The sequence below is a fragment of the Pongo abelii genome, chromosome 8, assembly GCF_028885655.2.
Source record: "Pongo abelii isolate AG06213 chromosome 8, NHGRI_mPonAbe1-v2.0_pri, whole genome shotgun sequence".
NCBI lineage: Eukaryota > Metazoa > Chordata > Mammalia > Primates > Hominidae > Pongo > Pongo abelii.
In genome coordinates, this window is record NC_071993.2 from 135,182,440 (window position 1) to 135,199,363 (window position 16,924).

General features: G+C 46.5%; 1 protein-coding gene across 9 annotated transcripts in view; it reads left to right on the forward strand.

Moving 5' to 3' along the window:
• Positions 1-16,924, forward strand: part of PTPRE (protein tyrosine phosphatase receptor type E) — a 185,750-nt gene that overhangs the window by 167,424 nt on the left and 1,402 nt on the right. For 5 of the 9 annotated variants that reach the window (XM_063727818.1, XM_063727816.1, XM_063727817.1 and 2 more), the window contains 8 exons: positions 252-401; positions 762-855; positions 2,068-2,144; positions 3,256-3,390; positions 6,536-6,661; positions 7,550-7,716; positions 9,478-9,613; positions 12,743-15,759. In XM_063727818.1, coding sequence (XP_063583888.1) covers positions 252-401; positions 762-855; positions 2,068-2,144; positions 3,256-3,390; positions 6,536-6,661; positions 7,550-7,716; positions 9,478-9,613; positions 12,743-12,817 — 960 coding nt within the window. In that variant the 3' untranslated portion in view covers positions 12,818-15,759. Of the gene's footprint in view, positions 1-251; positions 402-761; positions 856-2,067; positions 2,145-3,255; positions 3,391-6,535; positions 6,662-7,549; positions 7,717-9,477; positions 9,614-12,742; positions 15,760-16,924 lie in introns of those variants that run through there. The other 4 variants (XM_054523061.2, XM_009245933.4, XM_054523060.2 and 1 more) reach the window with 2 other exon arrangements.

A 16,924-nucleotide genomic window follows, 5' to 3' on the forward strand; every position in this document is an offset into this window, starting at 1 on the left:
CTCCCCCAAACGGCGCATGTACACAGTGCGTGGCATGCTCACCAATGTGAGGCTCTGCTGCTACCGTTCTCCTTACTCAAGGGCATAAATGGTCATTATCCGTGGCCGGTACTCTGACCCTTGCCCCACACCTCCTTATGTTGGCAAAACGAGAAAAAGAAGAGAGCCGCCCCCTTTGGTCTGCCAAGCTCCACGTGGGCCAAGACTGCAGGGCAGAGTTGAGGGTGTGGGCACCCCTGGCCTCTCTGCAGATGCAGTACACGTTCATCTACCAAGCCTTACTCGAGTACTACCTCTACGGGGACACAGAGCTGGACGTGTCCTCCCTGGAGAAGCACCTGCAGACCATGCACGGCACCACCACCCACTTTGACAAGATCGGGCTGGAGGAGGAGTTCAGGGTAAGTAACAGCTGACCCTCCTCTCCATCCTGGTGTAAGCAGCCAAGGGCACGAGGAAAACAGGTGACCATTTAAAGGAAGCCTCTTTCAATCACTTTCCCCTTAACTGACCTCAGAAAAAGCAGGGGCAATACCTGAGCCGTGATTTACAAGGGAAGAAGGATCATGTGGCTTTCAGAGCCTCACAGCAGCCCTGCCGGGCACACGTTTCTATTTCCCAGTGCTAAGGAGGCTTCCTGGGGTGGAGAGCAATGTTTCCTTTGAGCAGGTGTCCTTGCCAGCAGCGCTAGTCCTCGGCTGAGCAATGTGCTCAGGAGCATCAGAGGTTTAACTGCGTCATTATATCCTTCTCTGCTGCAGAAATTGACAAATGTCCGGATCATGAAGGAGAACATGAGGACGGGCAACTTGCCGGCAAACATGAAAAAGGCCAGGGTCATCCAGATCATCCCGTGTAAGGCACCCGTGGCGTGGCTTGGGCAGGGCTGGGGCGGGGCTGGTGCCAGAGGCTTTCATCCTGGGGAAGCCATTGACCACTTACCCCTGTGCACCAGGGTCAAAAGCAGGGTGTCCTCTGGCCTCAGGCTAAGGGCTTCTGTGTGCTGTATCAAGTGTCAGGTAGAAAAGACATGTGTGAAGCACCAGCTGACCCAAACAGTCCTGCATGGGTCTCAGGCAAGCTGCTTGGCATATGAGCTTGCAGGTGCGGGAGGGCAGCCGAGGCTGGATTGCAGGAGAGGGCTTCGCAGAAGCTGGAGATTTGCAGCAGGCATGACTTGGGATTCCTTGTCTCATTCCTTATCTCCCCAAGACTGGGCAGAGGCCTGCCTCCCCCTTACACAGAGGGCCCTGAGCCACCCAGCTGAGGCCATCTAGGAAAAGGCTGTGGACTTAAGGAGGACAAGAAATGGGCCCGGGGTGGAGTCAGGACACTGGTCTGCCACCCAGGTCATGGGAGAGGGAAGGAGGACCTGGCAGACGTGGGAGGAGTGGAGGCAAAGCTGGCAAGAAGACAGGGCCACATGCAGGGGGCAGGGGGTGGGAGTCGGGAGGCTCACCAAGTGGGAAAAAGAGAAACCTGAGAAACCAGGCCCAAAAGCAGACTCCACAGGGATCCGAGGAATCAGGGAGGAAGGTGGGAGATGCCCCGCTTGGGAGGAGGGTGTGCCTCATTATAGACGTGTCCTCGATGGAGTCACAGCTCAACAAACACCATCTGGAAACAGCTGTGAGCAGGCCTGCTGCAGCAGGGTCTCCCCGAGCACTGCAGGCGAGTAGAGCTCCCAGGGGCCCTGCCATCTTCAGACTCTGGCCCCTGGTTTTCTGGGGCCCCGGTGTCCTGCTGGCCACCCTAGATTGCTCGCCTGGCCACATTCCATTTAATCCTTCAGTGTGATATTTTTAGTGCTTGTATTTTGGTATGTAATATATCGATTCCTGAAAAATGAAAATGATAATTGGGTTGTTTTCAGAGTTTTCCTTCAAAAAGAAAAATACCCCTAGGCCATTTTAATTATCCTCTTTCATAATGTAAACTTTTCAAAGAGTTGGCTTTACCTAGTGATTTTATTAATAGGATCTATATTTTGCAAGCTTGTAGCAGTGGATTAAAGTTAGCAAGGTGGGACCCTTTTTGTAATAACTAAAGGAAGATAATGCTTTGCAGATGACTTCAACCGAGTGATCCTTTCCATGAAAAGGGGTCAAGAATACACAGACTACATCAACGCATCCTTCATAGACGTACGTATGCTGGCCTGGGTTGTGTTTATGCAGATGTGTTTTCTTCACACGTGACCACAGACTTGATTAGCTTGCTTGCACAATGAGAAAGAATTGACATGTTTCCAGAAACTCAACCATTTTTGTTAGCAGAATTACTTGCTTAAAAAAAAAGTGGCAAGCCACGATGGCTCACACCTGTAATCCCAACACTTTGGGAAGCTAAGGCGGGCAGATCACTTGGGGTCAGGAGTTTGAAACCAGCCTGGCCAATATGGCAAAACCCGTCTCTACTAAAAATACAAAAATTAGCTGGGCATGGTGGCAGGTGCCTGTAATCCCAGTTACTCGGGAAGCTGAGGCAGGAGAATTGCTTGAATCCGGGAGGCTGAGGTTGCAGTGAGCCGAGATCATGCCACTGTACTCCAGCCTGGGCAACAGAGCGAGAGCGAGACCCCCTCTCAAAAAAAAAAAAAAAATGGACTTCGGAAATAGAAGGACATAGACTCGCTGCTAAGTAATTGGCTCTTTTTTCATTCTGCTTTTAATACATTGTTATTTTTCTTTTACGTATCTGTTACACACCAATTATATATCCACCGCCTCTGTGCTCTTTCTCTTGTGTGATTTCTGCAATATGTACCCACGTGGACAATACAATTATGTGTTCAGGGCACACAGACAGAAGCTGTCCTCATGCACAGTGGAGTTCGCAGAAGGGCAAAAGGGGGAATGGCAGCCAAGTATGTGTGAATATTGCCATTTGCAGATGAGAAAATCGTACCAGAATCTGGTGGGCTCCATGCTGATCTAGCTGAAACACACAGAAACATGTTAGAATCTAAGCCACCAGGTGCTGTTCAGGTGGCCGCAGGCAACTACCAGTTCATAGTACCCATTTGTTGATGACCTCAGGGGCTGACGGTGGCCATTATGGTTTCAGATAAGCGAGCTTCTTGACCTGCTTGTCAGGTGTGTGCCTGAGTGCTCGTGCCAACTGGGGTCTGGTGCAGACCATGGAGGATGAGAGAGTTTTCCTCATTAGGCCTTAGGCTGTCCTAAACTTAGGGAGCAGGTAATGGAGCCAGGATGGAAGGAAGTCAGGCTCTAACCTCTGCGCCTCCATTTGAAGGGCTACCGACAGAAGGACTATTTCATCGCCACCCAGGGGCCACTGGCACACACGGTTGAGGACTTCTGGAGGATGATCTGGGAATGGAAATCCCACACTATTGTGATGCTGACAGAGGTGCAGGAGAGAGAGCAGGTGAGGAGTGCCGCCCAGCCTGGTCCCTCCAGGGGCAGCCCGTGCACCTGAGGCACTGTCGCCGTTCATTATAAATGTCCCACCTGCCATCAGTGCAAACACATGGGTGAGACCAAGCCAGGACCACTAGAGAGGAAGAGAGATTGGAAATGAAAAAGGTTTCATTTCACCCTTTCCCTTTTTGGGAGTGAGGTTTAACCATAGCTACCCGCTGCCCTTTATTCTTAGCCTACATGTTATTTAACCTGCCCTGAAATTCTGCCATTTGGTATTGGCCAAGATCATAATCTGTTGAAGAAAAAGACATTTATCAACTTTTTTCAAGACACGAAGACAACAGTAAACCCAAGGTTTACCAACAATGTACATCTATCTGGGTGCTCCCCCAAGACATAACTACTGCTGTGCATTTGTGGTTTTATTTCTTTGCTCTAAAAAGGAACAGCTTTATTGTGATATAATTCACCTATAATTCATGCAATTCATCTTTTTAAAGGATACAATTCAGTGAATTGTAGTATATTCACAAAGTTGTGCAACCATCACCAGTATCTAATCTGTGATCATTTTCATCAACCCAAAAGGAAATCTTGTACCATTAACAGTCACTCCCCGTTCCTTCCTTCCCCTAACCCCTAGCAACAACTAATCTGCTTCCTGACTATGGGTTTGTCTATTCTGGACATTATTATAAATGGAATCATACAGTATGTGGTCTTTTGTGATTGGGTTCTTTCACTTAGCATCATGCTTTCAAGGTTCATCTATGTTGTAGCATGAATCAGTAAATCATTCTTTTTTACTGGCAAATAGTATTCGCTTGTGTGGATATACCACATGCTGTGTATCCATTCATCAGTTGATGGACATTTAGGTTGTTTCCGCTTTGGAGCTATTATAAATAATGCTGCTTGGCTGGGTGTGGTGGCTCACACCTGTAATCCCAGCACTTTGGGAGTCCAAGGCGGGCAGATCACCTGAGGTCAGGAATTCGTGGCCAGCCTGGCCAACATGGCGAAACCCCGTCTCTACTAAAAATACAAAAATTAGCTGGGCATGGTGGCAGGAACCTGCAATCCCAGCTACTTGGGAGGCTGAGGCAGGGAGAATCGCTTGAACCTGGGAGGCAGAGGTTGCATTGAGCTGAGATCACGCCATTGCACTCCAGCCTGGGGGACAGAACGAGATTCCGTCTCAAAAAAAAAAAAAAAAAAAAAATGCTGCTTGAACATTCAGGTGGTAGTTTTTGTACCGACATGCTTTTTCACTTCCCTTGGGTATACACCTAGGAGTGTATATATTAGGAGGGGAATTGCTAGGTCACGTCATAACTCTATGTCATAAACTTACTGTTTAACATTTTTGAGGACCTGCCAGACTGTTTTCCTCGGTAGCTGCCCCATTTTAAATTCCCACCAGCAATATATAAGGTTCTAATTTCTCCATGTCCTCACCAACATTGTCATTGTCTTTTTGATTAAAGCCATCCTAGTGGATATGTTCTTTGCTTTTTAAAAAATCTTTTAAAATCACATCTGTTTATACCTACAGAGACTGTTGTTTAGTTTTACTTGTGTTTGAACTTTATAGAAAGAGCATCATTACAGCATGTTGTCTTCTGACACTTCTTCCGCTCAGAATTGTGCTTTTGATATTCTTCTATGTTGATGCTTATGCTGTGGTTCATTCGTCATCATTATTTCATTATATTCCACCGCACAAACTATATCCTGCATTAGCTCAGGTATTCCTTCTCCTGTCATGGGCACTTGAGTTGGTTTCATTTCATTGTTTTACAAACAGTGCTACCTGTACATTCTTTTTTTAAAACTTGAAGTTCTGGATACAAGTGCAGAATGTATAGTTTTGTTACATAGGTATACATGTGCATGGTGGTTTGCTGCACCTGTCAACCCATTATCTAGGTTTTAAGCCCTGTATGCATTAGCTATTTGTCCTAATGCTCTCCCTCCCCTCACCCTCCACCTGCCAACTGGCCCTAGTGTGTGTTGTTCTCCTTCCTGTGTCCCTGTGTTCTCCCTACCTGTATATTCTTGTACATGTCTTATGCTGCACTAGGACTAAGACGTATCAAAGAGCCAAAATGCCCTATTGAAGAGTATGTGGAAGTTTGAATTTGCAAGATAATTCCTAATTGTTTTCCAAAGTGGACATCAGCAATGTATAAGAGATATCATTCATCTACATACCTAGCATGATATTCTCAAGGTGTCTTAATTATTGTTAATTGAAAATTAACAAAATATCGTTCATTGTGTAATTATTGTGTAAATATTTTCTTTTTGTGGCTCTGATTTGCGTCGTTCTGATTCCTACAAAGTCAACCCCATCACTTCATATATTTGTGGATGACATATTTCCTCTTGTGTCAAATGCCTGTTGCTGCCTTTCACTGATTTTTCTATGGGGTTATTTGTCCTTTCTTATTGATTTATAGGAGCTCTTTACATAATCTTGATACTAATTCTTTATTGGTTTTATGTATTGCAAACATCTTATTGCAATCTGTGGCCTGTCTTTTCACTCTTTTAATGATGTTTGTTGATGAAGAGAAGTGAATGTTACTGTAATCCAATGTTTCAAATTGTTGCATCATGATTGGTTAGCTGTTTGGGCTCTTGTCTAGTAATCCTTGTGTACCTCAAAGTGAAAAGATATTTCTTCTTCCAAGAGTTTCGCAGTTTTGTTTTTTACCTTAAACCTTAATCCATCTGGGTTTATTTTTATTAAGGTTCAAGTCCACTACACTTGGAAGTGCAGGGTGTACACTGCCCAGTTCTAGGAAGAGCTGGGGGCACTCACATCAACCCTAGTAGGGTATGAGTCAGGGATCCAATTTCATTTTCCCCAGGTAGAAAACCAGCTTTTCCAGCCCCATTTATTGAAGAATCTCTCCTTTCTGCCATATGTTAAGGTTTCATATATATGTGTGTCTGTTTCTAGACTCTCTTCTGTTCCCTGGGTCAACAAGCATTAATAGGCATTTATATTCATATTCACGTTTTTTTTTTTTGGTCAGATGAAATACATTAACTGGTTTGAGAACAATTCTGCGTTATAAACTCAAAATCGCCAGCTGCAAATTATTTATTACAAGACTTAAATTTTTATTTTATCCCCTAAGGATAAATGCTACCAGTATTGGCCAACCGAGGGCTCAGTTACTCATGGAGAAATAACGATTGAGATAAAGAATGATACCCTTTCAGAAGCCATCAGTATACGAGACTTCCTGGTCACTCTCAATCAGGTATTGTTGAACTAGCTCTTTAAAGGCTTGTGAATTTAGTGAACCACGCCCTCCCTCCGGGTTCTGCTTGTCATTGAACCAGAATGTGGCCCTGCACCTGTCCTGTTCCTTCACCTAGTCCCATCGGCTATGAATGGCCAGTGGGTTTCAGAGACAGTGGCAGGCCTCCTGTACAATTCCCATCTCCCTGGCCGCCCACCTCCCATTTATCTCTCAGGAGAATTATATTAGCCATTAGCTGGGGGAGGAAGAACAAAGGGGACTAATGAAGCCACAGGGGCCTCTCTGGGGCCCTCCTCCAGGTGCCTTCTCAGAGCCCCCCAACTGTCCCCATTTCCACTGAGTCCTTGGTTCTGCTCATCCTCTCTCCTTGGCAAAGAATGAGAACTTGGGGTCAGCCATAGGTAGGATGACTCATTTGTACACAGGACTTGATGCTGAGCTCCAAACAGTCAGTACCACAAAATGCACCTGCCGCTGTCTCCTCCATGCCAGCCACAGAGCCACCCCGGCCACCAGACTCAGATGCTGCTCACTTGAGCTCTGAAGGGAAATGCGGGGCCCTGGTTTCTTGAGAAAGTGATTGCCTTCTCTCCAGCAGAGCTGCCAAGGATCCCGTAGGGGTTGGGCGGTCCTCACAGGGATCCAGGGGATGTCCTCTGGACGGCTTGCTCTCCCTTGCAGAGGGAAGCACAGCCAGCCACCTGCCTTCTTCTTTAGGGCAAGCAGGTTTCAGCCTTCTCCTTCAGGCTGCCTCGGTGGGGACGCTGGCAGCACAGAAGGCTCAGGGAGGGCTCCCAGCCTTGGCCAATCCCTGAGAGGGCAGATGGGGCTGGGGTCTGTTCCCCGGCAGGCAGGCGGCGCTGAGACCCCCTCTCCTGCCTGCAGCCCCAGGCCCGCCAGGAGGAGCAGGTCCGAGTAGTGCGCCAGTTTCACTTCCACGGCTGGCCTGAGATTGGGATCCCGGCCGAGGGCAAAGGCATGATTGACCTCATCGCAGCCGTGCAGAAGCAGCAGCAGCAGACGGGCAACCACCCCATCACCGTGCACTGCAGGTGAGCCCCCAGTCCGAAGCCCTCCAGGTGGGGTGGACACAGGCTGCACACCCCCATTACCCGCAGCTGTGGGCAGCAGAGCCTGGTCGCTGCCCCTGGCCATGGTATTCCCTAGAGTCTCCTCTCTACCTCTCCTTACACACATGCACACACGACTTAAGTACATACATGTCATCGTTTCATACATAAGATGCATACATGTCATCTTAACATACATGCAGAATGCACTTCGGAGGGAGGAGTTGGGAAACCACTCAAACACACATTTCCATGTGCTTTTGAAGTCATCAAAAATTGCCAGGCAGGGGCTCGGAGGAACACACTCCTGGACTTCAAGTTCCTGGGTGGATTTTGAGAGACTGCCTGGCTGGGCTGCTGTGCCTACACCCGCCCTCTCCCCTGGGCTGGGATTCCTGGCCATATGAGGAGTCCCGACTGGGATTGTAGCCACGCTGGTCCTGCAGCCTCAGCCTGGCTCCCAAGTCAGGCCCAAAGGCAGAGGGACACCCTGGGCACGTGGGACACTGCTTAGTCCACAGGTGAAAGCGTGAAACACAGCATGCCCGGGGCAGATATGCAAATCTGGTCAAGCCCACGGGCCACCCACTTGCCTGCCTTCTGTGCCTCTGTGGTTCTGATCCTGCTGCACACTTCTGCTGGCAGGGACCTCGACACCTGGCAAGGTTCTTCCAAGCAGGAGCTTGGGGCGTTTCTATCCTTGGGTGGTGCTAATGTGCTCCTAAAACTGCAGTTCCATTTCTTGTCTCACACCGGTGGCGCCCACTCTTTGTGACTGCCTTTCACCCCCACCCACTGTCCCACCCCTTATAGCTGGCAGAGCTCTCTCCCTGCCTGGACCCCGCCAGGGTGCACTCCTGGCCTGGCCAGTAGGTGGAGCACACACCTCGGTTTTTGGTTTTCCTGGCGCCTTCCAAGAAATCATTTAGGATAAACTCGAAATGAGTTCCATAGGGCACTGGAGATGCAGAGGTGAACAAGATCCCACTTGTGGGAAGGTAGATGCGGGACTGATCATTGCGGCAGGACAGGAGCCTTGGAATAAGCCCACACGTGATATTATGGAGCGCGGAGGGCAGCCAGGCATCTCCAGAAGACCTGCTGGAAGAGGCCGGTCCACCCCACCTCCTCCAGCCCAGTACACCTGGGCTCTCCTACCAGGGCCTGGGCTCTGCTTTTGTGGGGTTTGTCAGCAAATGACCATGGTAAATGGAGGTGACTCAAATCGGCCTTCCTGGGAAGTGTCAGTTGACTGTTCCTGGTTGTGAATGTCCTTAAACCGCCTCTCCCTTTCAGCATCACCCATTTCAGAAGACACCCCTGGCACAGTAAGGAGAGGGTGTGCCAGGATTACCTCCTCCCTAGACCTGAACTTGGGAGAGTTTGCATTTCTGACAAGTTCTCAGGTGCCAACCGTGCTGCTGGTCCAGGGATCACATTTTGAGAACCATTGCCCTACACCAGGAAGAGGGGAAATGGTGACACTTGCTTAAAAACTTGTCACTGGTCCTGACTTATTTTATAAAATATTGATCTACTGTAATTAAGGAGGTGTTTTAGGAATTTTACATTTGCTAAATCTTGCTCAGAAGTTGTGCTATGTACAAATGATCAAAAAAAAATTCAGATCATTTTCAGCGATTGTTGCTTCAGTGCTGATATGCAGGGGTTGGCTGTCACCTCTCTGTTTCTCATCCCCAAGTGCAAGTTGGATGATCTGCATTAAGTGCTTTTTCTCTGCAGTGCCGGAGCTGGGCGAACAGGTACATTCATAGCCCTCAGCAACATTTTGGAACGAGTGAAAGCAGAGGGACTTTTAGATGTATTTCAAGCTGTGAAGAGTTTACGACTTCAGAGACCACATATGGTGCAAACCCTGGTAAGAATCTGAATAAGGATGTTACCAGAAGAGTGGAGAATTATTTCATGTTGTATTTGATATATGTTTCATTAAAGGACTTTAAGTACATGGGGGAGGTGGGAAGGTAAAATTCCCAAGGAAAAGAGCCAGCTGCAATGTTTCACAGTAAACCTCTGCAGAGCCCTCCTTCCTTGGGTCTCTGACATGGGTGTCTTCTGGGCCAGACCTGGGAGGAGGGGCTTGTCCACCAGTTTCAATGTCTGAGACCGCTTGGAGAGACGCACTGAGGATAGGAGCTTTTGTGTCAAAGTGAACTATTCTACGAGATTCCTGTGTGCACTGAAAAACATACTCTTATCAAGTTCAAAAGCAGCACTGAAATTTAAAATCCTGGTCCTTCTCATTTCAATGTTATACTCGTCCATGTGGCTTGTTTTCCCTGGCTGGGTCTCACTCAGCCTCAAGATACTGTCCACGGGCTGCAGGAATCCCTAATGTATTAGTACTTTTCCCCGTACATTCTCTTTCATTTCAAGGACTCCTGCTTTCTGGTTTTCAGAAGCGATTCCTCCTCACCAAATACTATGGCTCCTGCTGCTAACCCAGCGAGTACAATTTTAAAGCCTGTTACAACGCATCCTTTTCCCCAAAGCTTCCCACTTCGGACCTGTCCTCTCTGCCTGCTCACTCTCCACGCTGACAATCCTGGCTCACACAGCACCCTGTGCATAGACAGGCAAGAAGGGGGCCCTTCCACGTCCCCCTCACAGCAAGGCACAGCAGGAGTGAGGACACCTGAGCTGAGGGTGTGTCTGTCCATCCGCACCCAACGACCTGTAGCAAAGACCATCTCTCTAAGCAGCAGCATACAGAGCTCCCCTAGTCTTTCTAGTGACTCACAGCTCTCATTAATCTGCCTGGTCTGGCCAATATATTCTATCTTCGAGAGCATCTGGCATCCAGGTATCCTCCCGTCTCAGCTGTGCTCTTCCTGACCCCAGCTTGCCCCTTCATGCTCCCTGACTGGGAAGCTGCCCTCAGATGTTGTGTGGCTGTCATCTGTGCTCTCTTGCCTGGTAACAGCTTGACAGAGCACTTTGTAGCCTGACTTTCAGAGTCAGGATCTAGTCCAATGCCCAGCCCATGGTGAGGGCTCCAGAGCAAGTGGTGAATCAGCAAACGAATGAGGGAGAAGTGAGTCACTAAATAACCATCAGGTGTTGGGCGCAGTGCAACCAGGTGCCTTACAGATGTCTTTCTCATTTCATCTTCACCATCTGCTTGCCCTTGTGCCTGCTTCTGTTCACAAGGAGTGTTCTGCAGGTGCCTCCAGTTAGGACGGTTGAGAAGCCTGCCTGAGATCTTCGGGTATTAAGTGTCAGAATGAGATTCAAACTCTATCTGATTCCAGAAGGAAGGGCTTAACTAGTACTCTATGCTGCCAGACCTAACATTTGGCAGGGAGATTTTGGCAAAAAAACACAGGCACAAAAAAAAGAGATGATTGCTCACACACAGGTTGATTTAGCCCTGCAGGTGAGCACAGTGGCCCAAGAACCAGTTTCCAATTGCTGAGCACTCAGGGAAGACTTGCTTCCAGCATCCTAGGTAGCCTTTGGTTGGAACTGACATTTCAAAGGCCACAAGTACATCTGTTCTCCTGGAGTCTGTGGCTTGACCAGAAATGTCTGTCTGTGACCTGAGGTGTGGCTTGTATCATCCCAGCACACTCCAAAGTACACTTCATCCATCACTGGCCCCAATCACTTGTACTCAAGACTACATGGGATGGTCAGCAGTTAGCTGCTGTGTTTGCTGTGAAAGCAGAGTAATTAGTGATCATCTCCATTTCCATCCCAGACTGAGCCAGCTTTGATATTCAGTCGATGTTGCTTTAAGTTGGAGAAGTCAATGCTGCTTTAAGCTGTTTGCCTCTTTAAAGACAGCCTGTATATTTATTGAGAATTCCTTCTAAGAATTCAATTCCCTTTCCTTCTGAAGGCTGAGTGATCAGCTGCGTGTCTTAGTAGCCAGAAGTGAGGACCCTACAATCTGGTCTTGGCTCTTCCAACAACTTCATGCAAATTCAGGAGCAAAGTTTCAGGCTCACCTTTTCCTTCTCTGGAAAATTCAGCTCCTTCCCTTCCTGGCCAGACCAGAACTCAGGAAGGGCTAAGCTAGCTGTTTGGCATCTTTCCACCCAAAAGCATTTAGATATTTGTTCAGTGTGTGCTGAGAAGCGCCCAAGTCGAATGTGTTGGAAAGAACCAGGGAGGTGCTGAGGACAGCTCTTCGCCTCTCCGGCTTTCCAAGCCCCTGTCCCCGCCCCAAGCTCACATATCCCACCCAGGGGTCTGGGAGGACCAGCCTATATATAAAACAATGTCCCTTTTATACAGTAAATGTAGGCTTTAAAATAATCTAGATGTGCATTTTATTTAACTTATAGATTGCTTTCTTTATGAAATTTATCTGGCAATGTTAGTACTCTGATTTTTTTTCTCTTTCTCTCTCTCTTTTTTTTTTTTTTTTTGAGACAGGGTCTCACTCTGTCACCTAGGCTGGAGTGCAGTGGTGCAGTGGCACAATCTTGGCTCACTGCAATCTGCCTCCTGGGCTCAAGGAATCCTCCCATCTTGGCTTCCTGAGTAGCTGGGACTATGGGTGTGTACCGCTATGCCCAGCTAATTTTTGTATCTTTTTTGATAGAGATGAGGTTTTATCATATTGCCGAGGCTGGTCTGGAACTCCTGGGCTCAAGTGATCCTCCTGCCTCAGCCTCTCAAAGTGCTCTTGTTACAGACATTGAGCCATTGCACCTGGCTTGGTTCTTTTTTTTTTTTTTTTTAATTCAAAAATAGCTGTTTTCCAGTTTCAATGTGAAAGCCGCAGACATTTCACTCAGCCCATTAAATACACTAAGTTGAAATGTTAGTACACTAACTGACACATTCTACATAGGAAAACAGCTTTATCTGGAATTCTGCATGTTCCTAAAAACTAAATTATGATGTGCATAAAGGTATATGGTATTTTAATGAATAGTCACACTTATTTATGTCTTGTTTTTGAGTATTTCTCCTGATTAAATTAATCAAATATATTTTTGGGAATATCATTTTAATGTGTCCTTGTTTGTCTTTTCAGGAACAGTATGAATTCTGCTACAAAGTGGTACAAGATTTTATTGATATATTTTCTGATTATGCTAATTTCAAATGAAGATTCCTGCCTTAAAATATTTTTTAATTTAATGGTCAGTATATTTTGTAAAAATCATGTTAATTTATTTCATAGTTGACATTAATATCTTCCCTAATTTCTTTGTATATATTTTGTTATGCCTTAAAGGCCACCTGCTATAAAGTTGTTAAATCTTAAATATGCTTTTTAAAAATTGGAATAATGTATTAAGGTCAAATAATATCCCATAAAATATATATTTCTGCTAATATTAGTAAATATCTTAATTTTTCATTAGATTCATATCATTTAATTTCACACATTCCACACCTTTAAATGTTGTAATCTTAATATGTGAAGTGTGCCTCTGCAAGATACTAAACACAAAGCTCACGTTAAGAAAACAGTTGAGGACTCAGAAGTCAGTTCAAAATGCACTTTCCTAACACTGATTTCACAACCCTGAACAGCAGCTTTTTGAAAGGCAAACTGTTCGTGATGATACAATGTAAATGGGGACTTCTGTAAAGTTCTCAGTTTCGGCCCATGTGGTTTATCTTTACATTTTAAAGATCAAAGAAGTCTTTACAACCTGAATCCAGGTCTAAAACACACTAGAGTAGCTGGTGACTATAAGTAATATTTTAAAATGCTGTGTCTACACCATCAAGACTGTGTCTACACCGTCTTGGCTGGACGAGAAGAGATGTAAATGCTGGGTGGTCCCGTCGACCCTTGGGTACAACAAAAGCAGCCATCGGAGTTGCACCCCGAAGCACCATTTGCTGTCCAGCTGCCTGTCTGTTTGGCCCAGACAACCCTCAGAAAATCAAACCAGCTGCCTCTCCCATTCTCCCCTCCCATTCTGCCACAGAGGCCTGGGCTGGTCCAGTGCTATGCCTGGAGGCTCAACACAAAACTTGCCATCCAAACATTCAGATGAACTGAGCGTCTTACACACATAGTACAGAGGAGCACACATTGGGACAGAAACAGTAGAATAACCACAGGCAATTAAACTTTAAATTTTCTGAGCAGCATTTTGGTATTTAAACATTTCTTGTGAAAAGCTAAGATTGTTTGTAAGAAAAGAATCCTTAAAATCTAGATTTATACCATTTTTTAAAGTCCCACCTTTCAATGTTTAATAAAAGAAAAAGAGAAATCCTTAATCTAAAAGCTAAATTATTTTTGAATGGAAATACTACTGAGACCATTGACACTGGATAACAGTAATGATCCCATTGCCAGATAAGATTGGCTGATGGGGAAAAAAAAAAAAGAATGGGGTGTGAATGTACCAACATTGAATCTTATAGCAGTTATCTTTCTATGGCCATTAGGTACCTAGCAGATGAGCACAATATAAACAAAAAGATATCTGGCTTACCTTACTACTAAAAGCATTTAACACGTGCATTTTTGGTACTTTTTGTTTTGTTTTCTAAAAGCTATATAAAGGCCTTATTTGACATTTTCACTGATAACTGATCACACCCTCATGTTGCAGCGTTTGTCCCCTATTCATTAACGGTGTGTGCAAATGCAACCCCAGGACACATTATTGTTCTAATGATAGAGGCTCACAGGGAATCAAGCTTCTCGCCCACTCCAAGGCTCTGAGCCCCATCCAAGGGCAAGACTTGGTGCCCAGCTGGAAGGACGAAAGCACACTTTGTGACCGCCGTCCTCGCCAGCTGCACGCCTGGACTGCACACTGCTGAATGTGCTCCTCTCTGCTTCTCTGTACAATGATTCAGCATCTCGGTGGAAGAGGAAAATGGAGCTTTTTGAGGCTCGCCAGGTCCCTTTTGTTTTCACCATTAAAATTCCAAACCCAAAGCCTTTTTTTGACTGAAGGAGAAGAGAGGGAAGTAAGCTTCTGTTCAGCACCTGAACCCTAGAAACAGCCAGTTTGCTACGATGAAGGTGACGTTTCTCTGGTCATTTATTTGAGAGTTCGAAGTCAAAGTCGAGGGGCACAGGCTTTGGTTCATGTCTAGGAGCCCTCTGTCAGAGTCCTTGAAGCCCTTTAATGGTCTAACTGGCATCTCTTGTATCAAGAAGTACCTTTAAGGTAGACCTTTTCAGGGTGCCCTCAGGAAAGGGCCCTGCTCATGTTTTTTTCCTGTCCCCTTAGACTTACCCCAGGTGTCCGCTGCAGGGGTTCTGCCTGTTCCCAAATCTTTTCCATTCCAGGAACAAAGGAGAAGCCACTTTCCCCAGGACGCAGGACTCTCCCCTCCACTGTCCGGGGCAGCGTTCGCCCTTTAGCGGGGAAGTCATTACAGCCTCACGGCCTTTACCAAGGCCCCAGTTCACACAATCTCCTGGGCCTTGGAGCACCTCACGCCGGGGGAATCAATCCCTGGGGGACTCAGAATCTTCTCTGTGCAACCTGGAAAGTTCATCTCTTCTTTCCTTCAGTCAAAGAAAGTCCATTGTACATAACAAAACAGCCCCAAACAGCCCAGTGCCGACACGGTTGTTCCTTTCACATTTTCCTTTGTTGCATGCAGTTGGGTTCAAATGCCAAATAGTGATTAGAAGACGACCATTCTGATCTGTGTGTGATCTGGTCACTGTGTGACTGCCTTTGTGGTTTCTCTCCATGTGCTATATGAATGAAGAATGCATACCAGTGTTTTAAAAGATATTTTTATGTGTTTTTAAACACTTTTTTAAATGAGCCTGACACCTGTGTTTCAGCATTTGGAGACATCCCCATGTTATTCTTTTAAGTGTATAATTACTGATACTTTTTCATTTGTTTGTTTAACTAAGTTGTGTTTAATTTATGTGCAATCTTTATAATATATGTATGTTATTACAGTTTCAACTATCATATTTTCTTTGATTACATTTATAATTTGATCTTGCTCTGATTATAATGCCAGTGAATGTTGCTGAATTCTTTGTATATGCAAATTGCAAGATTTAAACCATTCTGATGCAAGGATAAACCTTTACTTTGACTACCAGCCTGTGTTTTTGTCTTTAAGTCTCTCAATTTCATTCCTGAGCAAAAAAAAAAAAAAAAAAAAAAAAAAAAAAAATCACCTGCTGTGAGATGGTGTTTGCTGTTGTGGGCCCTTTTGTTACTGGTTTCTCTCTATGGGTCTGTGGGTCCCAACGTTCCATCCTAGACAAGCAGCATCCACTCTGCTGTGGATGTGGTCTTGGCCCTTCCCCTGGGGTAAGCAGACCTGGATACATGAAGGTGCAGGCACAGCTGGACACAGTGGGGAGGGGTAGAGGGATCCAAGGAAAAGGGGGTATGGAAGAGGCATCAAGGAAGTCACCAACTGAGCCTCCACCAGGAGCCAATGAACCCAAATAGCCTTGCCTGAGCCCAACGCCTCTGAAGGAGCTGAGGTCTGCAAAAGTACACTTGCCAGACCAGCCTCAAAGACAGCTCCTATCAACAGAAACACACAGATAGGACACTGAGTGCTGAGGGACCTCAGGAGAGACAGGCAGGTAGCCAATGGCACCGATTAGTGTGTGTGTCTCAGCCAGCCACTCAGAGGAGCATTACTGAGACCACACTGGGAACTCCACTCTGCAGAGATGTGTGAGGGGCCTCCCCATATCTTCTGCATGAAGGAGCAGGATGCTGCAGCGCTGACCCACAGCTCTCGCCCACCAGGTGGAAAGTTGGTTCCAGGGCTGCCAGCTCCCTGGCACATGCATGCCCCACGTGTGGGCCTACTGTTGCCAAAATCAGAGGAACACCCAGGGACAGTGACGCACAACATCAAGGCATCTGCTGTGGTCACCAAGCTCCCAAGCTTGGCCTCTAACGGCTTGCATATTGGGCGTGGCAGCTGTGTGTCAGTCGGGAGCAATGTGCATCCCAGGGGGCCCTTGGGCCATCTGCTGGGTTGCTGGGAGGGCAGCTTCAGGGCCCAAAACAGCCATGCCCCAGCCGGGGCTCACATTGCCACTTCCACATTCAGTGCCCACAGCTGGTCTCCCACTTGGCCCTGAGTCTAACAGAGCCAACTGCCCCTCGTCTCAAAGGACGGGGCAATACCAGCAATATAGGGAGACATGTTTGTTACAAACATTCAAACCAAACAGAAACACACCAATAGCATTTAGCCCTTTTCCTAACTCTTCTCCCCATCTCAATCCATTGATAAC